General features: G+C 46.3%; 1 protein-coding gene across 3 annotated transcripts in view; it reads right to left on the bottom strand.

Moving 5' to 3' along the window:
* Positions 1 to 26,982, bottom strand: part of LOC8039608 (dual specificity tyrosine-phosphorylation-regulated kinase 1B) — a 161,128-nt gene that overhangs the window by 28,847 nt on the left and 105,299 nt on the right. For all 3 annotated transcript variants that reach the window (XM_042293046.1, XM_042293029.1, XM_042293011.1), the window contains 2 exons: positions 9,080 to 9,309; positions 3,783 to 3,971 (listed from right to left, as the gene is read on the bottom strand). In XM_042293046.1, coding sequence (XP_042148980.1) covers positions 3,783 to 3,971; positions 9,080 to 9,309 — 419 coding nt within the window. The remainder of the gene's footprint in view (positions 1 to 3,782; positions 3,972 to 9,079; positions 9,310 to 26,982) is intronic.

Genomic DNA, 26,982 nt, shown 5'->3' with positions numbered 1-26,982 from the left:
AAAAAAAAATTTTTAATTTTTTTGTTAGGCAATTTATTATGGTGTCAGAAGTCTACCCAATCATTATTTGGACACAGCGTCACATATATTTTTAATAAAGCCAAGAAACGCAACTGCTTGAAACTGAAACTGAACTGGGGAGGAAGAAGAAATGAAGAAATATAGAGGAGGAAAGAGTTGCCAAAAGTCACGTGGCTGAGCAGCTTTTTTTCGTTTTCAATCAACGTATTTGCAGTTTTTTAGAGGCCACAAAAAATAAGTATTTTTTTCTTAAATATTGAGTTTATGCTTTTGATGACCCATGACTGATTATATTCGATGGTTGTGTCTGAACCATAAAAAATGGCACGTGACAACGGAGAAGACAGTGAGCACGACTCAAATTGGCCAGTTCTTGATCTGCAGTTTTCGGGCAGAAAGAAAACGAATTTCGAGGCGCATATTGTGTTCTGGGTAGTTGGGCTCTCATATGTCATGTACATGTAAAAACTTTAACGAGCATAAATACCCCGTCAGTTTCTCTTTAACTCGGCTGCTGCTGTGTCACCCGTGATGCGATTGGCCTAAGCCGTTTTGGAGCAACTTTGGGAGCAGCCAAAACAGTGTTTTGGAGCAGCGAAAGTGGTCTTTGGAGCAGCCAAAACAGTGTATTGGAGCAGCGAAAGTGGTCTTTGGAGCAGCCAAAACAGTGTTTTGGAGCAGCGAAAGTGGTCTTTGGAGCAGCCAAAACAGTGTTTCGGAGCAGCGAGAAGTGGCTTTTGGATCAGATATTCTTAGAAAAATAAAAATATTTGTTTTAAGTGCTGGACAAATGAAGGGTACCTTGCTCGCTGCAATAAACAAATTATGGTCAAGTTAGACCCCCTCGAAGCTTTCAAGATGTTAACTGAAATGACATTGACATAAAACATTTTGCAATGCTTCAGTTAAATAATACATATATAAACCCACTATAGATAAATAAGAACCAAACTGCACATATAAAAATTTTTTTGAAAATGACCAGCTTAGTAGTAAATATCAAAGCATAAAGTTGACTAGTTATATAATATAATAAATTGAAGCAGTTTCCGACTGATGAAACACGTAAATACTGCAGTGCGATGCGAAACTGCACACAAGAAAATGTGCAGTGTGAATGTCGGGTGCTTTCCCTTTTACTTTTCGAAACTTTCTGCAAGGCTGCTGCAAGCCTCACCTTGCCTTCGGCAACTAATGAATATCCACTTTCAATGTCTCCAAAGAGACACTGAGACATCCCACAAGTGTACAGTGCTGTAGGCGCTGCCGAGCAATTCCAAAAAACCGCTTGCTACCGTTTTACTGGTTCCCGACCCGCCAGATTTTCGTCAAAGCAAGCAAACGTAAAGCAATGGATTGTAAGCGCCCCGGCTGGTGCCTCTGTCGTGCACTCATGTTCGCATGCATGTGACGGCAACTTCGGCAGCTTGCAGTTGCACGCGCTTTGTCGTGTGAGCGGAGACGGCTGTACGATCGAAACCGAAACCATGCCACTCCACTCCGTCGCCAACTGGTTCCCAAAATTGCCTGCAAAATTTAATGTTCTAGCATACGACAAAAAAACAGTCCAGCGGCGCGTGCCTGCCAGGCCGACAGGCGAGGTACACATTGCGACACTGTTAGCACGAACACGACATCGGCGCATTTTTGGATTTTACTTGTAAATAGTAGTAGCGAGCCCAAAATATTTTCGCTCACATTATAGAACCAAATGAGTTCTTTCCGTAGCAATAATAATTTGGATAACATCCCTTGGTTTCAGAGAAAAACTGGAAAAACCAGCGACTGCTTGTTCGTGCTAACAGTGTCGCGCTCTGTACAAGCTAAACACGCAGAAAAAAAGAACCTGTGTGCATCGATGCAAGACATTGCGAGTCAGGGTAAAAAGTTCTTGGAGCGCTTTTGTGCGACGACTGAACTCGAGACAAACAAGCACGCTGTGCAGGTTCAGCGTGCAGATATTGCCTTTTTTGCTTCAGCTCATTTCACTTCAACAACTATCTTTCGTGGCAGACTTTTCACGTACCGGGGTCCCTCTCAAAAGAAAGCCCACCGAGAGAAACCTAAGTAATCAATACTTTGACACAGCAGTCTTTGAGATAAAGAGAGATTTTTGCAGTAGCGTATGATTTAAATGAGAACAGGAATGTTGATGACCTTGCAGCGGTCCTTACATTTCAGTTTAGAAAGCGCCATATCTGCAGCAACGTGGGGAGAGCAACACCCGACGTCATGCAACCATGGTGACTGGTAGGCAGGGACCAAATATAGTTTTCCCACGGCCGTTGCTTTCAGGAGTGAGTGCTTCATCTCACAAAGTAACTCCCGCCGTGCAAAAACGTGGTTTCGTTTCACAACATGATGGCATGGCTGGTACCCGGCACGCTAGCATCGGAGCGTCCCCACACGCTTGCATCTATCGTTACAAAAATTTTAAAAAGACACGAGACGAGAGCCACGATGACCACGAGACGACGAGAGCGCGAAACAAGAGACGGCGGGAAAAACCGTGCAAGACGGATGGACGATTGATGCAGGGTATTTCTTGTTGGGCGGCCGCTTGCTCTACCTAGCTCACGCATGCTCAATTACGGTACCCAGTTTAGTTTCGGTCTTGAAAGGCGACCGAAACCGGTTCTTTGGCACAGGCTTGGCACAAATTACCCATACTTCGGCAAAATGTAGCAGGATGTATCAGGGTTAGCCCCTTGGCGCTCCCTTGTTTGGCGCAACCATCACATCACTGTGTCACTAATGGCTCAAGCAAATAATGAACTATTGTCAAGGAGCCAAGAGCTCACATCTGACAGACATTGCCCGGCACTACCAGGTCTACCGCTGAGTCCTGCTTTTCTTGAGCTACCCTTGTCACATTTAGTTGGTTGTTGCCCGAGACACATCCAATTAGCATGGCCAGTGCAACATTGGTGCATTCGAGTTTTCAATTGTTTCCACACAAGAACTACATAGATTTCACATTGCCTGTGTTTCATTTGAGGTGCTTAGATTCACATAAATCATAGTCACCAAGGCACAATTGCAAACAAGGCAATGACACTATGTAACAGCCACTTCCATAAATCCAGAGGGAAAAAGTTCTACCAGAGGTCTCAGACTGTACACCTTTTGCAAAAGTATAGGAAGCTATAGACCATTCCAGGAAAGGGTCATGATCTTGTAAACATTGGGACGGTGTACATAGTTTCAAATATAATCTGCAGAATTCCAGGACATTACATTTGCTGAATTGCATGAAAGTGGAAAGATATCTAACTTAAGCCATCTGAAACTTTATATGGCTATGGGCCTCATAAAACTATCCTTGAGCAGTGAAGTTAATCTTAGGACATATACAATTCCAATGATGTCTGAAATTCAGTCAACCTCATTTCATTAGGGCCCTGGCATCTTTTCACTTGTGACTCCGGAAACCATCTATTAGAAGGAATTGACTGTACTAACTGCCCAAAATCGTGATTCACAGGTCAGCAATCAGTACGTACAGCTTGTGATAAGAATGAAAATGACAGAAGGCGTGGTTTAGCTCCTCAATTTGTTCTTCAGGCCTGCTGAATTCAACTCTATGTATACAGCTGTGTCTGCACTAGGGAAGTTTACTTGAAGCCAGCTCAGCATCAAGAAACTCCATTCCATGCTTGTCTTGAACTTCCATAGTGGCAATAGTTGCGCTTACGATGCCCATCAAGTGACGTTAGGCTCTAAAAAAACTTGATTATTATGGTAGGGGCAGTTCCACCCACCTGTCCAAAGGAGCCCTTGCCGATGAGAGAGTCAATCTCGTAGCGGTCAAGGAACCGCTCGCCGTTGCGGATGATGTAATCATGGTTGTCGTCGTCAAAGCCTTCGTTGTACAGCTTGCGCTCTTTCTTGTGGCTCTGATCCTCGCCTTGGGGCTGCTGCGCACGCCGCTTCTTCTTGGCATAGTACACCTAAAAACCACAAAATCAGAACAAAACAGGGATGAGTAAGTTTTCACAGCCCACCCCTGAGCAACACAGGTTAATAGAAATTATAAGTGTGGAAAACAAAACAAAAAACTGAAGGTTCAGTTACAAATGAGGTGAATGAATATGCTGTGCAAGAGTGCTAAGGAAGCACACCATACAACCATGTTTGTAGCACCTTTTGCATTAAAGACCACTCCAGCTGTTGCCAAATAGCCACACATGACACATCACCTCCATGCTTGTTCCCAAGCAAACATTGGTCACACTGACAAGGGTATGGTACACTTACAAATTTGGCTTATAAGCAGCAATCTTTACTTTGAGGTAAAATAAAATACACTACAAAAAAAAAATAATGGGCAAAAGGAAGCATAATCCCTGCTTCAAGTTAAAAAAAGATACATAAAATGTACTTTTAAGTTTAACATCTGAAACTCAAGACCGAGGTACAAACGAGGAACTATAAAAAAAGCATGTGTTGTGTGTCCACATTTGTACATTTAACTCTGGTTCACAATGGTTGAACATACATCAGCTTCATTGCATGCTCCTCCTTGCTTTATGGAACTACTACTTAACAGTGAATAGCTGTAATTATGGGTAGCATTTGCAAAATAGCAGTAGGCAGCAAACTATGAAGTCCCAAAAGTAGAAATAAGCCACATCAACACAGCACAAGAAAGCAATGAGAGCTATAAGTATAATCTAAAAAAGCAGGAGGAAAAAAAAAAAATCACCTCCATGCTTTATGAATAGCCAAGAAAGTTCACAAAGATTAAAGATTTTGACCTAGGAAAAACTTTGCTGCTGTGGTACCTTATAGTATTAAATGGCTGGACTGCCTGGTAGAGTATCTTTAGTGACAGGAGTAAAAAGGGTTATAGTATTGAAAGCAGGGGTAGCATGCAGGTGAGTGAACCAGGAAATATAAAAAAAAAAAAAAAATGAAAAGAAAAAAAATTTTGTTTGGTTGGGACGCGCGTGCCAATAAATTAATTTTAGGTGAAAAAAAAAATTCTTTACAGCAATATTGATGGCGCGAGATTTATTTTAAATTTTGCGCGGAAAGTCCATGACATCACGGAATGGTCATACACTCTCTCTACCTCAATGCGATGGCCAAGCCGATCAACCTCTCCTCCATTCGCCCGAAATGCCGAGAGAGAAAATAACAGGAAAGGAGGCGACTATTGACTAAATCACGCCTTGTGCCGTCAATACTGCTCTAAAAAAAAAAAAAAAAAAAATTCTGTGTAAAATAAATTTTTTGACATGCATGTCCCAACCAGATTGTTTAAAAAAATTTTTTTTCTTTCTTATCACGGGGAGACACAAACAAATCCAGGAATGGGGATGGACAACCACAAATCCCAATAGACATCTCCGGAAAATCTCGGGAGGTGTCGCGGCAAGGGTAACATGGAACTGTTCAGATTTATGCTTGTGCTGACTCGAATGCTTCATATATCCTGGTTCCGGCACGATTCATTCTTTCTCAGAATGCACGTCACATACTCTATTTTTCTTTTCTTCTGTATTCTCTGAGTTATGAAATTTAAAATTGTTAAACCAACGTCAACTTTGCCCACGATTCCCGGGTAATCTCACATGCCGTACATCGGATCGCAATGCTTCAAGCAGACAATGGGGGTGCCATATGTCTCTGGAAATGTCTATTATTGGACATCACCCAATAGATATGCAAAACTGCTTGGTGGTCTGGTAGCACTGTGCGTGCAGCCATCTTGGTAACATCAAGTCTTTTTAGTTTCGGTTGAGGGCAGAGATCCTCTGCCAGTAGTTGAGACGCAGCAACTGCGTGATTTTCTGACTTCCAATCACCCAACGTGGACAAAGGACTAGGCTTCTGATTCTGAAGACACTTTCAACCATCTTTCGATGTGAAGGCGCAAGAAGTCATACTGTTTAGCACTGGTGGGCATATTGCGATGGTGGGCATATCGTCCACTATCTTAGCTCGATGCCAATACATGCAACTCAATGTTAGTTTAATTTTTTTTTTTTTTTTTTTTTACTTTGTGTTTTTGGTGGAAGCTTAAATCGGACTAAAACTCTGAGTTCCTGTAAAACAAACAATGCTTCCAATATGTTTTTTTTTTTTTTTTATGCATTGCAAAGAGTTTAGATTGGTTTGACATAACATCGACCTTGAGCACAGATTACAGATGCCGCACCTGTAAACAAGGATTTGTCCAACCCTGGCAGAGTGATTGCATTGCATTATCAAGTTTGCAAAACACGACTGTCCCAAAACTACGCCCAAAGCTTCTTCATACTACTAAATAAAATTTTATATCTCGCCTATGACCAAAAAATAAAGAAAAAGGACACTCGGGAATTGAAGTTGTCCGGTGTGTCCGCAGCATAATTTTTTGCTGTCGCTGACACTGAAGTTTTAGTTACTGCGATAGACCCAAGCAGGTGTATTTGATTGAATGTGGCGTTCGATAAAACTGACAGAAAAATCCCATCTCTGTGAGACAGTTGAGAGCAGACAGACATGTCGCCTGTGTCGGTTGTGTTTTTTATTCTGCACACCTGCATGCTAAGTCTTTAAGGATATTTTATCAACCAACTCTCCTCATTAGCTTTAGAGGTGATGTTTACAAACCTCATTTACTGGCATCAGATCAAGTGTATATGAATCGCTGATACGCAATGAAATTGTTTTCTGGCTGTCCTAATTATATTTTTTTTTTAATACATGATATTCAAAAGAAGGACACAGGTGTTTTCAGCTTTTGTTGTTCACTGTTAACCATACGAGTCTTGAATTGTGGGTGGTGGCATAATTTGTAAAGCTGTACCATATTTTTGTTTTGCCTTCGCTGGCTTGGTCTTGTTCACATACATAGGTGCTTTCGCATCAAGAAAAAAGCAGGCTGACACTGAATTGTACACATGAGAATAAATACAACTTCAGAGACAAATCCAGTAAACTATGCAAAAAGATTAGGGCCTACTTCAATGGTTGTAAATAGGTTCGCGCTGTGCGAGAACGTCCGTATGTTTCTTCACACTGTCGCTGGTTTTTATTGTCAAAAGCTGCGTGTAAGAGTAACAAATAAAAACAGAAGTGAACCCTGTTCACGTATGTACCTTGTTCCCGCAGGAATCTAATGCTCCTCGCTGCATACAAGGCAGAACGCAGCAATGCGCTAATACCGCACCTCATACGAAGCATGGCCGCTTGTTTACAAGGGTTCCAAGTCTGTACGGTCACTGGTTTCGTTTTCTCACCGTTACCAAGATGGCGGACGTAGTTCTCGGCAAGCTACTAGATAGCACTGTACATTTCGCATATCGTCTATTGCATCCTGAAATATTCCACTGTAGGCTCTACAAAGAAGGTGTCCACTGGAACTTTCATCAGACCACTAAGGTATAAAAACAAACGCTCACGAGAAGGTCCCGGCATGTCAAAAGAGCTCATAGCAACATTCTAATTCTAATCAATTTTGTGAGGCATAACAGGCGAAGGCCATTGACCAGGTCACGTCAAAATGAGGTGTGGCTGCTGCCCTGCAAGACTGGAGGGGCACAAAGCAGCAGAGTAACCCCAAAGTTCCAGTGTGCAACACACAGCCTCAAGGTGGTGCAATTACGAGTGAATAGAACTAGCTACAAAGGGCATTCAAGTTCCAAGGTCTCTCATTTTGTTTATAAAAAAAGTGCTTGCAACTGAAGCAGAAACTTCTCTGAACAGTTCACCCTGTGGTTTTCTATATTCTTCGCAATGCGGACACCGTGACTGCAAGGCCGCGGAGACTTCTTTGAGGGTCTCTTCAGACCACTGGGACATCGTTGACACAACGGCAGAGCACTCTGAAGTAACTAGACCACAGTAAGTGTCCTTCATGGTAAAAAAAAAAAACCAAGAATCTCTGGGTGCAAGGTAGTAGGGAGCGCAAGAAACCAGCTCCATAAGCTTTCTTTTTTTTTTTTCTTTTTTTTTTTTTTTATTAAGAAAATTTTGATGTGTTGCCCGATGAGCTTGAGCGCTGTCGTGCTGAAAGACCATGGCTGCATCATTCTTTCTTCATTGCGCGAAGAAAACTTTTTTTTCATAATGTCTCCGGATGTTGAAGATGCACCGTCGTGCCCTTTGGGATGCAGTGAGTGGGGATGACGCTTTCACTGTCCAGAAAGTGGCCACCATCGTCTTTCCTGATCCTAACATAAAACATTTCCAGTGGTGGGGAGCCACAGTGCTTCCACTGCTGCAACTGGCATTTGGTGAACTTCTGCACCCATGAATGCATGTGTTTCGCACCCATGACATCCGTGCAAGTTTCACTGGGCTGACGATCAATGTTGGAGGGTGTCATCCCCATGCAGGTGCACAAAACTAATAACATATTAGCCTCTCAAAATGAATATCACTATTTTCAGTGTCTCAAGCATGGGTGGGACCAGGTGATGCCACAAGTGTGTGATGAAACCTACCTACGTTGCTGCATCTCTCAATCATTCTCAATAAACTACCGCACGTTTTAAGATGCCCTTCATGTTGTAACCTGCTAACATTCCAGAAAAAACTTTCAGCCTTTCCACTCTGGTGAAGAAGGAAGACCAGTAGAGCTGTACAATGGAAAGTAATGGCCGGCCGCAAGTCGGCAAGCCAGAGTGGAAAGGCTGCCGCCATCTATGAGCGACAGCGGCAACCAGAAACGTGGCTTGCCGCCGTCACTCACAGATGGCGGTAGGTGTCCACAGTTTGGTGTCTTCATTTCTTTGCGGGGGACACGATCCTGGGGAAACTAGCCCTTAACAACTCCGCTGTAAAAAAGTTAGAAAACCTATGAGAGTGGAAAGCGTGCCGACACCCCCTTCAGACCTTGACATTGCATTCCCCTAAAGGAACCCCTCATTCTGTTTCACCATATAAGTAAGCAGAAAAGAAGCTATGGGACACAGAGCAAACTGTTCAGCAGGCCACGGGCGTGAAAGAGGTTTACGAGACAACACGCTTGTGTTTGTACCACCGACTTCGCTCAGACTATGCCTTCTGCAGCCGCAAGACTAGCTACAAACCCTCCAAACAGGAATGCACAAAGTCCCCTGCCCACCTCGTTGATGTGCTTGTAGGTCTTGATGAGGTCTACGCTGAGCTTGCGCAGGGGTGCTTGCCCAGAGTCTCTGAACTTGTAGGGGAGGAGTGGATGCTGGTGCTGAGGGTCCGTCGCCATGGCTGCCAGCTGGTCCTGCGTCACCAGGCGTCCGTACGTGGCCACCCCCTTGGTGCCCACCCCCGGCTGCGGCGGCTGCGCCAGGGGCGGCTGTTGCGGCTGCTGTTCTCCTGTGGTGTACAGAGGAGGGGGGAGAAAGGCAGGATGAGCGGCCCGTCCGCAATACCTTAAAAGTGACAGAAAACCATGTACACACAAAATGTACGAGACAGAAATCGGCCTGCACACCTTTGATCAAAGTCTAATGCAGTCTAGAGAATGGCACAGTCCCTGTGGGTCTCGCCGCAGTAGCAGCAACGAATGTTAAAGCACCATAGGTTCCTGTTTCCTTACCCTTCCTTTCTTTTGTGTTGATAACTTCTAAATTGGCTACCGACCTTTTAATAATATAAGTTCACATGTAGGATATTGCCACAGATCGCCCTCAAAGAAGTATGGAGGTGCGAGAAAGAATTTGTCGAGGCAGAAGCCGTGCATGGGCACCACCATAACCAACCTTCAGTTTTTGTTTCCTCCTTATTCCGTTTACCTCAGTTCATCGTTACCATAGCAGGGCAGATTATTGCCATCTTAGATTCTACTGTTTCCTTCTCCCCAGCATTGGTCTTAATGAAGGATCATCAAAGCCCGTTTCAATGGCGCGGTATCTCGGTAAAACCGGAGGTCAGCAATGGCGGCTGTAATCTGGCGCATGTGTAGAGCATCTATGGCCACCAACGAAATCAAAACAGCAGGCCGGCATCTTTTGTGGACGCCCGGCCTCCTGTATGAGCTCGTTGCCTTCTGACGTGCTTTGGCTGCACGTGCCAACCGAACCTCGAGAGACCCCAAAGTGTTGTAGAAAGCGGAAAGTTTATACTGGAGGCAGGACGACTGAAAGAACTCCCACTCCCTACTATTCTCTCCTGTCGGTGACCACGGCCGACAATATACACTCAGATGTGGTGCACAAATGTGGATAGGGAGTCTTGGCATCTGACCCTACACATAAGGATCTCATATCTAAGAAGGCGGATTCCCATTCAGGCTCAGTATGAATGCATAAAAATTGCACTCCAGAAAACTCTTATTGTTACTCACAGGCAGTTCATATGCCTTTATCTGTTCATGACCACGAAATCAATTTTAGAAATATACATGGTACACTATGTGGACAGGGTAGGTATTTTCTAGCGTTGGTTCGAGGTGAAAATTAGTAAACACATTTCTCTGTTTACAAAATACTCTTAGGAACAGTGATGTAGGACAGGGGCTTGCGAAATCCAGCCGACCCCATAGTACATACACACAGGCATATTTGACCCCCTTCAACCCCTCAGTGCCACAAGTCATGGACAACCCAGCCACCTCAGTGCGCTCAGTGTGCCCCCTTCCCCCCCCTTCCTCCCCCCCCCTCCCCACCCTAAAAGAAAAAGATTTCTGGCTACAGCACTCCTTAAAGGGAAGCTACGGAGCTTCTTGAAAAAAATGAGTTAGAAGTGAACTCTAGTGTATTTTCACCTCGTGAACCCGAATACCAAAACCATTTGCCGCGCAAGTATTGTTAAACGCGAGAAAAACGCTAAAGACAGTCGCTGTCCGTGACGTCATCGACGGATCTTTTGGCTTGCCAAGGCTAGGGAGGCGGGGCTTCAGCCCTATTTTCAAATTGCTCTTATGGCTCTCCGGCGCGTCGCATTGAAATATAATTTTGATATCTGTTATTCTAAAGGCCAAATGAACGCAATTCAAGCGTTTTTTCTCAAATGTAGAAGTGCCCCATCTTCCCTTTAAGAACCAATTTATTTTCACTGCTGGCAAGTAAATGTTCACTAGTGCTGAACATGGTTAACCCCTTGCCTACTAATAACGAGTGTCACTCGTGCCGCCATTTACGGACCATAAAACCCGACCACGAGTGTGACTCGTGTTTCGGTTTCAGAGCTTGTTTTGTGAGCTCTGCGGCAGATGGCAGCACTACCCCTGTTGCTCCTGTTTACCTTGGGTGTTCTTTTCTTCTTTGCTTTGCCTTTTGACAGAGAGAGGGCGCACCATTGACAAAAAATAAGCGCGCCATTGTAAGCAAGCGCGCCAAAAACATGTCTTCGGCGCGGAGGTCTGCTTTGGCGGACGAAGATATACAAAGACTTCTTTTTGAAAGTGATGAATGCACCAGTATTTCTGACGACGAATCCTGCTGCCTTTCCGATTACTCGGAATCTGATGAGAGTTCAACGGACAGTGAGAAAAGTGTTGAAAACGATGCGAATCCTGGAAGCATTTCATCGACTTCGGCGTCTGCACGTCAGTGGAACTGGGAGAAGAGGGACAACCAGCCTGCTCAGTTCACCTTTGTAGAAACCCCAGGTGTGTCAGCAAGGGTTCAACGCAGTCTTGGTGAGAAGACAAGCGCCTTGTTGACCTTTTCCGTGTTTGCAAGTCATGATTTTTGGGCGTCTGTCTCTGCTGAGACAAATCGCTACGCCGAACAAGAGATGGGCGACGAGGATCGTTCCAAGACATGCTATGAGGAGCAATGGTTTGACACCACTCCAGATGAGATAAAGGCATACTTTGCCTTGTGCATCATTATGACGCAAGTGAAAAAACACACAGCCAAAATGAACTGGTCCAAGAGGTCCATAGTAAAGACCCCAATTTTCGGCAAAACGATGTCCTGTGTGAGGTTTCTGCTAATCTCTCGATTTCTATCATACTGTGAAGAACTACTGAAGAAGAGGAGACGACCAGAAGTCCTGGTATAGAGCACGAGACTTCGCCTGAAAGCCAAGGAAACGTTTTTCTTCATTTTGATGCAAATTGCTTGATTTAAATAAAGATTTTTGTACGATCTTTAAAGAAAAAAAATGAGTAGGCAAGGGGTTAAGGGTAGTAAGTTGGGCGAGTTGGTAAACGTTGAACATGGTTAAAATCACGCACACTAGTGCTTTCCAATAAAAGCCAAGACTGGCAAGGCAGCACAAAGGAGCCTCAATGCGAAAATCTGAAGGGGATCAGTGGTCGAGTGTTTGCGCACCGCAGCTTGGAGGCACGTGGAGCAAAAGCTTGCGCTGTAACACCCAGGGATCCTGGCTGCCTGTTTCGATCTGGATGGGTATTGTAGCGGCGTGCAGTCATGTATTACTACTGTGTGGTTTGTTTTAAAGCAACCACAAAATGATTTCTCTCACTCAACTCAGAAGCGAAATGAGAAATCATGCGGTCGTGATTTGCCAGGGAACTGGAGGCGATGACTCCAAGCTTCTACCTTGCTTTTTAAGTACACCATGGAACTTGTCATTCGCAAGGGATGATAAGTGCCTCCATGACAGTCATTAGTCACGAATGCAGATCCAAAGGTTTGTCGACGAAATGATCGTTGGTGAGTGCATACGTCCGAGCGACACAGTGCTTGTGTCCTATACGTGAGCTGGGTCGGCTGACGTGCTTGAGCACCCCGTACGCATCAAAGTGAAAAGGCAGAGAACTTTTGAAGGAAAGAAGGTAAGAAATAGTTTGCTATATTTTCAGGTTTTTGTAATGGAAAGCAGGCTTTTGGCTTTCTACCCTCACGTACTAGTGTTTGTTTGGCCCACTAGACGATAAAACGACATGTGATTTAGTAGAATCTGAATCTAATATAATTTATCCCAGCCCAAAATTCATTTCATGATCCCTTTAAATACCTCAGACTAGCAGTCATACTGCACTGACTAAATTTCTCATCTACGGCGTAAACCAGTGCCGCCGTACCTCAAAGGCAGACCGGCCCTCTGCCGTTTGAACATGCACGTAAAATTTGCTTTTCTTCTTTTTGGCTATGCCAAGTACTGTAGATGTTTGCAACAGTTTGTCTAATTTAGCAACATTGCCTCATTTTTTTGGCTTTTATAGTAGTGCTAGTATAACTGGCAATAGACCACGCGCACCAGTTAGTTTAGCTATCCTACCGCTGCCACAATGTATTGAGGTAACTTTAGCCTTTCTGCACATGAGACATCCTCGCTTAAGCTCCCCGCATGCACAGCACTAGACGACCCAAACCGCCTCGTGTACTGCCGCCTGCCTCCTGTAGACTGAAGTTGTGGTGGCGTGACGCCTGCGCCAAACGCTTCGCAAGATCAGGCTATTATTCGTGAATACCCTTTACTGAGTCACATGCGCCGCGACAAGAAAGAGAAATCATGTCAAGCAAACACAGGCCCATAACCATCTTCATAACTCGGTGTCTCTCCCTTCGTGTAAGGGCCTCCTCCCACTCGGGAAACAAACGATTAATGCTGCTTGCAGGCATGTTGCATATTTGTCATCAACCCTTTTTACCCTAGTCTGCATAAAATGTAGCCGCTTCCTCCAAGGAAGGCAGCTCTTCCTTCTGGGTGTTTCCGCGTCAGATTGTGCAATGATGGTCTGGGTCATATTTCTTTATATTTATGTAAAAAGTCAAAGCCATGTTCTTCGTAGGAGCATTCAACTACAGTGGAATCTTGTTAATTTGAGCCTGACGGGCATCAAAACTTTGTTTGAATAATGCAAAGTTTGAATTACCGGGAGTTTCCTCCCTAGAAACACATAGGACGGGGGACCTGCACGTTAGTTGGAATTATCCACGAATTTGAATTAATGAGATTCCACTGTACCTACATGCAAATGCCATAGCCAATTTTCTTCCGGAGATATAAAATTTCAAAGCTCAAGGTGTGGAGATTGCCAATTCGCTATGGCACTTTGCACAGCCGTCTATTTCACATGCATGTAGCAATAACTTTTTCTACTTATTTTATGAAAGGTTGAAGACATGTACACAGAATAACTAAAATTAATATCCTCTAGTCCATTCAGGTTTTTTCAGGAACTGTCGGATCATGACAGAAAGATTTTTATGCAAAAAATATTATAAAATGAGTCAATAAACATGTTTCAGATACACCTTCACAAATCACTTACCAACAAAATACTTCATATAAAACAATGTAAAATATATAAAATGATCCTCTTTAAATGCATTTTATGAATATATCGGATAAATATGCTTAGCCATTATTGCAGTTTTGTTATTAATGAAGATACGCAGCTTATTTCTCTAAATGTGTGGCAAAATTCCATTTCAACCGTTCAAAAACTCCACTTTTTCAATTCTCCTTAACTGTTTACACTGACCTGAACTAACTTGTGATGGCAAAACATTGTGTACTATATGACCTCCTTAAGAGAAAAACGGCAAAAAACCTTCACTCAAATTGAGCTAGCTTGTCTTCGTTATGCTGGCTTTGCCGCACGACGTCCAAAGTGACATTTTCTAGAACCAATAAAGACCGTACAGTGGTGCTTCCCTATCGTAGGGTGTAAAAAGTTATGGTGTCCCTGGTTTAGCTTTATTTATTGGCACATACACATACTGCTAACCTCCTTTTGCTATTTGTGGCAGGAAGGGTTAAAAGAGATATTTGCACGAGAATTTATACAAAAAACAACAGAAAGACGTGAAAATTCTCAGTAGAAATGTAAGCAAAAACGCCACAATAACTATTTTCACAAACAACTTTCCAAAGCTCTACAACTTTCCAAAGAGCTGGCAAAATAATCAGCTGATGGCAAATTTACATGTGCTTCAGAAAGCCTATTTCATTCTTGAATGGTATGTGTGAAAAATGAAAATTTGGACGAGCTATTTTGACACAGAAAGGGAACAAGAGCCCTAATACGAAGATATATTGTAACACGATCAAGTCAAAGACTTAAATACTTTATGTGTCTATGTTAAAGTCAACGTTTAACATAAAGTATAAAATTTTTAGTTTTGTTCTATAACGCCCAGTTAATAAAAAAAAAATTAATTTTGGCAATTCTGTAAAGTGGGGTCACAGATTTGTTTCTTTTGTATTTGTTGTATATAAAGAGCAATGCAAATCTCTGCACATTCTCTAATTTGTCAATAGCTGTGTGTGGATCTCAAACTTGAGATGCACATTCTAGGACAGGCTTTATTTACCAGAGTTTTGTATGCAGTAAGCAGAACAACAATGCTTCAAAATATTTGTGTTCCCTTGCACCGCCTCCTAAGCTCGCCTTGTCAAAACACGTTCAAATTTAATGTATTTTACGGAGTGCGGTAAAAGGCTGTGCATGCCTTACATTTCTATAATGTAGGTGGATTTGGTAGTTTTCAGTTATGCCCACCATGTTTGTAATTGAAACAGTGCCTTTAGATTTAATAACTATAAAGTTAACTACTAAAAGTAATTATTAACCTAACTATAGCAAACACTTTTTTTTTTCCTAAATACTTTTTACAGGAATGATTTGGCCCGCATTTCGTGGAACACCCCGTATGTAGAGCTGAAGAAATATACAAAATATGACCCGGATCATCACTGTATCAACTAACATGGAAACACCCAAAAACAAAAACCCTTGTGGTTATCAAGTTCTATCTGGATTTTATTGTGTACGCATGGATACTTAGTAAGGGTAGCTGGTTTGTTTGTCGTCACACAATGTCAAACACCAAGATACCGACTCTCCAGGTACTACACACTACTTCCCTCGCCTTGTTTTTGCGGTGATAGACCTTCCTCATGTGCGGGCTTTGGGCTTCACGGTAATGTGCTGTGCTGTGCATAATGTTCTGAACTGCCCGCAGTAGTGTCATCCACTGACAGTCCTTCATGAGCTAATTGGCCGTGGAAAGGGAAGGCAACGCAAGAAAACACAAACATTGAACTTATTACGCTAGGGACAACATGACATTCTATACCCCACCAGTGATGCTACTGCAAACCTGTTATTTGGAGCAATTGTTGGAGCACCTGAAAACAAATTTTGAAGAACATTGAAGCACCTATAAATGGCCTCTGGAGACTTTGGAGCACATAGATGTGAAAGTCGGAGTCCTTTTGATCACCTAAATATCACTTTCCAAGGTATATTTGAGCAAGAAGATTTGAAATCTTATGATCACCTAAATTTAGTTCCGAAATTTTTAAGTTCGCATATCTCCTACCAAATTTTTTTTTGTTTTTTTTTTTGTAGAAAGGATAAGCAATTTTGTAATGTTGGTCTCCACAGGCTTAACTGCAAAAAATGTATTTTTTATAAAAATCCAATGTGAGGGATTACTGAACAGATTTTTCTGATATAAACAAAGTTGACACAACTGTTGATGTAACTTACTGGGCATTGATTGTTTGCTTGTTTCTTAACATAAAGAACCTATCAAAAAAAAGAAAAGCTTTTGCAGCCTTTTGTTTATGCCTGCCAGCTTAGTCTTGTTCTCAGAAAGGCTTGCATTCCAGAGACAATGACTAGGCCCATGTGCGTTGAGCATTGAGTTATTTTGTTTTATTATCGAAAGAACAAACTGGGGGGGTGACAATCATGTGACGTCCCCCGTGGCCCCACTTTTGATGGCTTGCCAGGCTTGGCGGGCAACATTGGGAAGCAGAAACTACAAAACCTGTAGTTTCTGCTTCCCATTAAAATTATGGGAAGCAGAAACTATGCATTAAAAAAAGGGCTCAGGCAGGGCTGTCCACTGTCACCTCTGCTCTTCTTGATATTTCTGAGTCAAATGGAAAAAAAAATTAGAGCAGAGCAACTTCGGTTTTGATGGGAATGATATGGAAGGAGGGAGAAATGTGATACAGATAATGCCAGGACTGATGTATGCGGACGACATAGCTACTCATGGCAGATAACCAGGATATGTTACAGAAACTAGCTGGAATATGTGGAGAGGAAGGGGACACCTTAAACATGTGTTTTAGTAGTGACAACTCTGGAGTAATGGTATTCAATGACGAGAAGAGGGAACCCCTGAGGATGCAATACATTGTAGTAGACCAAGTAGGAAAACACCAAATATCTGGGAGCTAGTGACGGCCGAGTGCGCCCGCACGCTTAGATGGGTGTTTGCTGTAGCAAAGACCTTAAACCTGACCCGAATCATTGATTATCCCACCTAATAAGTAGCTTTCAACGGACCAACAGCTGAGCTGCGTTCAGGTTCTCACTTACAGCAGCAAGTGCGCAAAACCCAGCTGCAGGAAGATTCAACGGAAAGACTCTCTTCCGACCGTTCTGCGTCACTTCCGGCGTCAAATAGTGTTTTCCACAGGGGCCTCTCTCCTTTGACGGGACTAGGTCACTTCCAGCGTCGGAGTGATTTGCGCACAGCCCTCCCTCGTCCGGCAAAGTCGGAGGAAGCACTCCCAGATTTTATTGTAATGTTTAATATCATCTGTACAGCCTTAACCCTTTCATAAAATAAGTATAAAAATTATTACTATGTGCCTGCTTTCGTGCAAAAATTGACAGCTGTGCTAAGTACCATAGCGGAACCTTGGCAATCTCCACGCCTCGAGCTTCGAAATTGTATATCTCCGGAAGAAAACTAGCTACGGCATTCGCATATCACTGACTCTTCCTCCCAAGAACATGGCTTTAACATATATTTTGTTTACATAAATATTTTTAAAAACAATTTTTAAAAAATGACCCGAGCTATTATTGCACGATTTCACGTGGAAACACCCTTCCAATTTCTCATTAAGGAGCGTAGGGTTTCTTCCGTCGTCTCAGTTTTCCGGGGTTGGAATCGAAGTGCCGAAGGCTCACGACAGGCCCAGCGCTCTCACCGACAGGTTGAGAAGGACAGGGCGTCTCTTTCGAATGCCCGGCCTCCGGCACGCTTCCCTTGCCTTCCCGCTTGCTTTGATTGCGCGTGCATGCCGAAGGCTCACGAATTGAATTGAATTGGTTTCATTTAGACATTAAATCTAGGGTCGCCAGAGGTAGGAAGCTCGTGCTGGAGGCAGGCCAACCGAAGAACTTTCCCGCCGTTCTTATCCTGTGAGTGACTCGAGTCGCGCTAAACGAGCTCGGGCTTCCACGTGTCACTGCCCCGCTTCCGCGAGGGCACCAGGCGACACCTCGGCCACCGCCACCCTGCTAATTTTAAAGGGACAGGCTCTCGCGCCGCAATAAGAAACAAGGGGGAAAAAAAAAAAAACTGTCTACCGTGCCCCGGTTGCACGGCGTCTGGCGGCGGGGGCCTGTAGCCGATTGAGCACCCGGGGTATGCCAGCAGTGGCAAATCAGTTCGTCGAACGACGTTTCATCGAAAGGATCTCGCGTTCTTTTCATCGACACGCATTGCGACGTTTCGTCGAAAGCATCTTTCCGGAGGGTAGCCTAGCTTGACAAACCCTTGGCGGTTCCTATGAGGCCTGGTGCAAGCTTGGGTTCCAGATTATATTGAAGTTTGCCCGAGCGAAACGAGGGCTGTTCGCACGCAGCTCGTACTGTTTGCAAGTTTAGGATTAGGGCTCCTGAATTTATTTCTGACCCACCGGAGCCGCCCGGGTGAGTCCGCTTTAGTTCCACTATGCTTCCAATTTATGAAATTAATCCAGCAATCCGTTGCTCTCGGTAAAAAAAAAATACTTTGTTGACAAAACTTTACAGAAGTTTGTTGCGAAAACAGTGGGGTTTTGTTCGAAGAATTACGTCGCAAGGTCTGTCGATGAAACGTCGCACGGCGACGAAACGATCTGTCGATAAAACGTCGTTCGACGAGCTGATCGGCCTGCAGTCAGCGCTCAGTGTTGGTCGCTCTGGTGCAACGGGGCCCTAACAAAATAAAATACTGAGAAACAATCATACTCTTACAGACAAATCAATCAACGCATTTACAACTTCTCGCTTGGGTATGCCGATTCGCAAAGCCAAAACTTCTGGGCAAAAACAAAAACAAAAAAAAAAAACAGTATGGTTTCTATCTAAGCCCCGCACGCGGGGAAGGGCGTCTGTCCACGTGCCCAAATTCTGGCAGCGTCCTTTCCCCGTCGGTTGCCAGGCGGAACAGGGAGACACGTGGGCCGAACACAACCGAGTAGCGGCGATCGTCGGGCAGGGGGGGAAGGAGGGAGGGGGCGGCCTGCGCCCCAAAGGAGCGTCTGGCCCGGCCAGCCGGTCAGGCGGTCAACGGAGCGGGCCGGCCCGTCTTGATTTCCGAGAAGGGCGGAGACGACCAGAAAGGTAGGATGCCGGCCCGGAGCGAAGCAGCGGACGCGGGTATACCGACGCGTGCCGTCGCCGCCCCGATCGGCGCACGGCACTGGCTGACGCGATCGCCGGAATCCAACGCTGGGAACGCCGTGCGTCGTGTACACGTAGGGGAGCTAACGTTGTGGACGGACGCTCCCTATGTCCCATAACATAAACCAAGATACCAAAAAAGAAAAAAAAAAAGAAAATGAACAATTACAATATGCCTGTCCGGTTTCTTTTAATCGTTTTTGTTCCTCGTCTCAAGAAGTTTACTATAGAGCTAATTCACCAAGCTGGTGAATCCACCAAGGTCCACTGCCTGGTCTAAGTCTATTACGATCCCATGTCCATGCCGATTGCCCCTCTATCCTGGGAAAAATGACACGCCATTCATTGTTGTGGAAATGCTCGAGACACGTGCCGGGCGCCACTTCTGGGAATAACATGGCATCTGAAATTTAGCTCAGTGCTGCGCTATGCCGCCACGATCGCCTCAAGGACTGCACGTTGCAACTAGGTGCCTCTTGCATCGACGCACCTTGCGCTACTTTTAAAACATGAAGGGACTTTATTTAGCCCGTGCCTCTTTTGGGCACCCCAGCCCCCTCACCCTGCTTATAATGTTTCTTGAAAGGGGTGGCTACGTAAGTTTTCTAAAAACAAACGATGGGGTTAAACTGGATTTCGCTATTTTTCGAAAAAGGGTCGTAGCGTGAAACTAACGATGGTGACGGGAGAGTCTATTGAAAACAACGAACAGAAATAATTTATGGCGTTAACTATTAGTATTTAGTTACATGGGAATCAGCTCACAAGGGTGCAGAAGTTATCTTGACTAAACAACAATACCATACTAAATTTTTTTTTTTTTTAATACAGAGGGAATAAGTAGAAACCGCGTACACAGTCATTATATTTCGCAACATTAATGAGTAAGCAGAGCGCACATAAAATTCGTGGCAGTCAACGAATTTTATGGTCTCACGAGAGCCACTACAGCGTCATGACCGGCCGGTATGTATGCTGAGGAAACTCACTAAAAGGACGGACCCACACAGAACGTGCAGACATCCAACGTCTGTCTCTCCCTTTAGTTAGTTCTCACTTCTCAGCTTCTACTGTCCCTCGCGAATCGTGATATTCCGAGATCAAAATATTTCGTAACAACCCCCCCCCCCCCCCCCCCCCCGAAAAAGAAAAGAAGAAAGACTTAACATTGGGTTGTGTGAGAGTTTATACAGCCTAGAACGTGGTCTGCCTCAACGGGCGACGAGTCTCCCAGCTGTAGATGAGCAATTTAGCCAATGCAGTGCAACGGCTAGCCTGGGGTCTTTAACGTGCATCACGCAGTAGTGATACACGACCGCAAGCCGGTACGATGCTCATCCAGATCGAAACGGGCAGGGGTGGGGATTGAACCCAGGATGCTGGGTTCTGCAGCGCGAGCTTTCGCTCCACGTGCTCCGAGCTGGCGAGCGCTAGTCCACTCGGCCACCTTTCGACCCGTAAAAAACAAAAAACATTTAGTTGAATCCACTCGGCCACTTTTTCTTTTTTTCGATTAATTTTTTACCTGTGTAAAAAAAAAAATAGTTATTTAGCTATCAGCATTTGTTCCCAAGACCAAACGGTGCATTCTTCGCAGCGTGCCGCGAAATGAGCTCCAAAAATGCTACACCACGGGGAAGAAAAAAAAAAAAAAAAAAGACGACTGGATCCGGAGCAAGGTGAACGACCTTCCGACATCCCCTCGGCAAGAAACAAAAAAGATTAAAAAAATGATACGAGGGGGCGGAGGGGGTATGGTGCTCGACCCCACAGTCACAGTGTGTGCCCCCAGTGTGAGGGCCAAAGGAACGAACCCCTACGGAAGGACGGCGCGAGGCTGCGTGCGCAACGCGTGCGTGGGCGGACCCGGGGGGAAGCCTCGGGGCCCGCGCCATTTCCGTCGCTGTCCCGCGGCGGCGCACCGGCGGCGGGGCCTCAATTTGGGGAGGCCTCGGTATCGATCCGGCGGCCGTCTGGGCCCGACGGACTCCCCCCCCCCACACCCACCGCCGCTGCAGCCGCCGTGCGAGCACCGCCGCTGGCCAGACGGCCGGACAAACAAACAGATCTGCCCCTCAGAGCCCTGGTGCACCTCGTCCAACCGAAGCACCCCCGAGTCCGATTGGATTCTTCGGCAATGAACGCTCGCTCCGAGTTGCGCGGCGGGTGCGCCAGCCGGCGTCACCGGGTGTTTGTTTCGGACGACTTGCTCGCTCTCCGCACGGTTGGCTCGCGCCACGACGCAAGTCCTCCCTTTCTTTGCGCCCGGGGTTCGGCTTGGAGAGCCACTCGTCAAGCAGCCATCCCCGGCCGCCTCAAACGGGAACCCAGTAACACGGGCGCTCCGCGTTCATACACAGCAACCGCAACAACTCGAAAGACTCGTTAAAATCGCAATTTTCATGCACGACCTCAGACACACAGTTACGCATTAATATCTTTATCTGCTGCAGCTTCAAAAGTCTCCAAGTTGTTGGGGTTGATCGCCCGTTTCAGTCCAAACCCAACCCCAGCAATGCGTGTTGCAGCGCGAGGTTCTAGTGAACAACTCGCCCCCTCGTCTTAGGTCAGGGGCGGACACGAAGGAAGAGGAGGAGGAGGGAAATATTTAGAGAGATCTGATGTCACGGACGGGTGTGAGGTATCTGGAGAAGCACTGCCCATTGCCCACTTCACCAAAGTCTAAACAATTCTTTCTTAAAAAAAAAATAAAAAGATAGTTGCTCTTGGGGGGCTTAGGGAAAGCGGTCCCGTTTTAAATCCGCCCGTATTCGGTGCATCAGCAGCTGGAGCAGCGACCGAGTGCCGAGGAACTATAGCCCCCAGATACATCCCTGCTGACACCGGAGCCGAGAGGGGAGGTTGATCCTCCCATGCTCAGGTTCCAGAACAGTTCATTGACGCAGAATAGGAAGCCGTCTAGAAAGGCGGAACGTAGCACGGGAATGTCCCTCCGCGAGACTGTTCAGAATTACCAGGGCCCATCAAAAGGTAAGTTACACCTTCGAATAAACACACAAAAATAGAGAGATGCGCTCGCATCCTGCAAGTTTCTTTCAAGGTGATACCTTTATTCATTTTTGCGGCACAGTCGCTTAAACATTAACCACTGTGCATCTCCATACCCGCAGATATATATATATATATATATATATATATATATATATATCAGTTGCGAGCTGTCTCGTCTTTCTTAGTCTTGTCCTGTCTTCTCCGTTTAATTTTTTTTCAGCGATCCTTCGCGAAAACTGCTGGTTGCGCAAAACTCAAGAGAATATTTTTTTTTATTTTTTTTTTTTATTATTGATTTCTGTGCGGATATGAAATAGTTAATCATACGCTCCGATAAGTGTCTACAGTCCTTCGGCGACCATGTCGAACAATTAATGAAGGTTTCACCTCCAAGCACACATACATGTGAGGCGAGTACACCACTACAAACTGTACCAAATTCTTTAAAAAAAACAAAATGTCTGCATTGACGCGATAAACAAGAAAGCAATACGCAAACTATTTTCCTATTGCCGATAAATGTTTTATCGTCATTGATTTTTTTTTTTTTTTTTTTTTTTTTGACGCCGATCTGCCATTGGGAGCAAGGGGCTTCGGGAAGCTGCACTGTTCCTTGCCTGCCTTCATCTCCCATTGCCGAGATGAGAGTACATAAAATTAATTTAATTTAATTTTCGACACCCGCCGGCCCACGGATCCTGGCGAGTTTTCAGATCCCGGCCGAGGTGCACGCAATTTGACGGAGACTCGCTGCGGAGGGGGCGCCCGTGTAACCGAGATTTAGGGTGCACGTCATAAAGATCCCCAGGTGATGAAAATTAATCCTCAGACTTTCGCTGGTGCACACCAGATACCTTCGATCGGTTCGGCACGTAAACCCCCCCCCCCCCCCTCCCCCAATTTGATTTCATCTCTTTATTCTTCTGGTTGCGTTATTGCGTTTTGATTCGCCCTCGCATTATCGCCAGTATACGTTCCTTTAATCAATGAAAGAACAAAACATACGAACAAAAAAAAGGGGGGGGGGGTGTGAACAGCAGCAGTAAAAAGCAAACAAGACAACCATCGGACACCGCACGATACAATCCGAAACCGCTCGGCTATTATTCACCGCGGCCGTGAGTGGAACACAAAGCACGGCGCGGATGGAAGTGCCCGCCGGCGGGGCGCGATCGTTGTTCGCGTGCGAGAATCTCCGCACGGGGAGACCGTGCACGCAATCAAGACGACGACGGGCTCACGCGGGGCGCGAGCTTCTATAGTCAGAGAGAAAGGGAGAGAGATGAAAAGAGCATCGGTAATTAGCGCAGGCGACGGGGAAATAATGAGTCCGCGCCCAATGAGATACGTATCAAACACGGTCTAGAATCTGACCGAACGCACGTCGACCCGCAGTCTCGCTCCGTGCGGGTGCCGATGACTTTGCGGGACGGAGCAACGTGCCACGTGGCCGACAACTGAAGGCAACTCGCAATGCACGGGCGAGATCCGCGAATCCGAGACAGCGCCTGGCCGAAGTAGGTCACGTGCAAGACGCATGTGCAGAGACGGGTATACAGTCGAGGACGATATGAAAAGGAAGCACGTGGATCCGAAGACCACCAGTGCTTTCTATGACGGAAGAAAGCTGACAGCTATCGTTAAGGATGTACGAGCGGCACTTCAGCGGATGTTCGATTTTTGTTGTCATTCCCCACTTGGATGCAAACGATTGCTAAGTCGACGGCGATTTCGGCACCTCCGCGGACAAGGAATGCAACCGTTGCGCGTCGCGAATCGAGATATGGCGATTGTGATTGGGTAGAAGAGGAAGAAACAGAGGGACAGGGCGCGTGCGATTGGTTCCCTCTCAATTCAATGGGCTATACTATCACATCTATGTAAACGAAGCTCCTTGGCGAGACTTCGACATATAGTAGTGCTCGGTGAAATAATATCAAACCTCATATCGTATTTTTATCGCGCGAACGTATTATCAAACGCCCGAAAACTGATCACCCGACTTGCCGACCCGATGGTTCCAGTTGCGCCTTGTTTCGACTTCTGTCACGGACCGCCTCTAGAATCAGGGCCGAAATAAGCATCAACTCAGAAACGGCTAGTCGAGGAAAAGGGGGAGGGGGCTAAGCTTTCGGGCGAGCGAAGACACGCGCACGAACCGAAATTAGACCGACAATGTAACTGCCGATGAACGCCCAAAATGTTTCACAGCTGTTACCCCACGGTCAGAATCTTTGTGCCCCTGTATGCTAATGAGTCCAACGGCTTACAAGATGCGGCTCGTTGAAGGGCTGGGCGGTAACTCTAGAAAACCGTGCTGCTGGGGGGCTATGTTCAACAAATGTTTCGTCTTTTCCTAAAAAGAAACGCAAGTGACGGAAGTGACGATATCGCGTCTAATAGACCCAAGCATCAAGGAGAATGCAGGGATTGGTGTTCCACGCGCCGCACGTGCTGGCCTCAGCAGTAGTAACTTTTCTAAAGCAAATACCTAAAACAAGTTGCATCTTGCACGCGCGTTTGTCAAAGCTTTATTTTGGTTGTTTACTTCGAATCTTTTGTACGGGGAAGGCGTGCGCGTGTGGCGCGTGGAACACCAATCCCTGCATTCTCCTTGATGCTGGGGTAATATAGCAAATGGTCTCTTGGTTAGAGGCTCAAATGACGAAAGTGGCAACTTCCGTCATTCAATTGAGCCTCTAGCGAATCATACGCGATATCGTGACTGTCGTTTCTTTTTAAGAGAAACAAAACATTTGTCGAACGTAGCCCCATGCTATTGTTTTGTGCCCCCTTTTTTTCTTTCTTCTTACACTATTTCTTGCGAATTTCATTCCCAATCTCGGGATTTTCAATCATGATCAACACACACCAGCTCGCCTGCACCTTGACAAACAAAACATTTGTCGAACGTAGCCCCATGCTATTGTTTTGTGCAATTAATCGACTGATCGATTTGCATGTGTGTGTGTGCGTGTGTCAGTTTCAAAAGTCATGGCTGATCATCCATGTAACCAAGAAGGAAAATAATGAAAGCCGTTTACAACTCCCTGTAACGCCGAATTGGAGCGCAGCTCTTAAGGAGGAGGAGGGAAGGGTACAGAGGGGAGGGTATACCTCTCCTTTCTCCTCCTCCCCTCACGGTGGTCACGTGACCTGGGGGGTCACGTGACACATCCTCGTTGAAGGCGGCTGACTCGGGCGTCACTTAGAGCTTCTGTAGCACTAGAAACCGTTCCAATGGTCATCATCTGCGCCCTACCTCCCCGATCATACGCGACTGGGTGTCAGACACCGCGCATGCATCTACGTGACTCGGCAAGTTTAGCCCGGGTGCTTGACGCTGGCAGGACGTATCTGCAGCTACATGCAGCTACATGGTTCACATTAAGAGGTGCGTCGTTCAAATTGGTGCTTAGTGCAAGGCGGGCGCGATCGGCGGTCGTCTCAAATCGAAAATGCGAATTCCCGGACTCCCAGACACGGGCTCGGGAAATTCAGAAGGCTTAGGGGATATCGTGTTGTTTTGCCGCGGAACCTTTTGACAGTTCTGGAGGGACGTAAAAGCGTTCCCTACTATTTCAGATCCCTGCAGCGACGATTGTTCTATGTAAGCACTAAAACGTAGCTTCTACTGGGTGGCTCTGACCCAATCGGGCCATCGGAACTTTCCCCGCGAGTTGACTCCACGGCGCGTTGCCAACGCTCTTCCCCGCTGCTCCGACCCGCAGTCGTCGTCGGGGAAATACGGAGACGCGGGCAAGGCCCACACACGCGGCGGAGGCGTCGAGCGCGTCGTTCAGCGCGGCGCGAGCGCGCTCATCGGGAACGCGGGCAGCAGCGAGAAGAGCGCGAAGCGGGCGGGCGGCCAGGCACGCTCGGAATGCCGTCGGACGGCCTCGGAAGGCCACCGACCCCGGCGACGGCAGCGCGCTCACGGCACACGGAGGGACCGACCAGCGCGGCCCCGGCGGCGTCACCGGCGCGGGCCCATCGGGAACCTTGCCCCGAGCGAGATGAAGCTGGACAGAAAGGGCGCCCGCATGCGACTCCCACCGGCGCACACGACCACCACGCTGCGCAGCGAAGTGCCCGCATCATGCTGAGCGTGTCGCCCTGCGCGGACCATAGGTCACGAGCAGGGGAGCGTCTCGCCCTCGAACGCAGCGTGGAATACCGTGTTTCCTTTTCTTCTTCGGGGGGAACGCCAGCTCGGAGTATACGTGGAGCGAAAGCTGGCGCTGCGGAACCCAGAAGTCCTGGTTCGATCCCCGCCTCCGCCCCTGACAGTCGAGACGAGCACCATATACCGCCTTTTCTTCTTTGGGGAAGCGCAAGCTGGCGCTGCGGAACTCAGAAGTCCTGGTTCGATCCCCGCCTCCGCTCCTGACAGTCGAGTGTTACCGAGCGGATGGGACGACGAATAAAGGGGGAGGTTGTTTGGTTAGTTTCTGGGATCTGAGCGTGACCCTGTCTAGCGTCGGTGGCCCGCGCCGGTGCCCAACGCATGTGGTGGCCGGGTTTGAGTTCTGACCTTTCCGCTTTGCTAAACAACCTGCCGGGTGTGTGCGAATCACACGAACACAAAGCGGAACCTGTGATTCAGACCGAAACGCCAAAAACTTTCTTGCAGAAGGTTATGTCGATTTGTGCCAGCTCGATAGTTGTCGACTACCTGTGCCGATACCCAGAGC

This window comes from Ixodes scapularis, unplaced genomic scaffold (assembly GCF_016920785.2).
Source record: "Ixodes scapularis isolate PalLabHiFi unplaced genomic scaffold, ASM1692078v2 PGA_scaffold0__279_contigs__length_252992795, whole genome shotgun sequence".
NCBI lineage: Eukaryota > Metazoa > Arthropoda > Arachnida > Ixodida > Ixodidae > Ixodes > Ixodes scapularis.
This window is presented reverse-complemented; position numbering and strand designations above follow the sequence as displayed.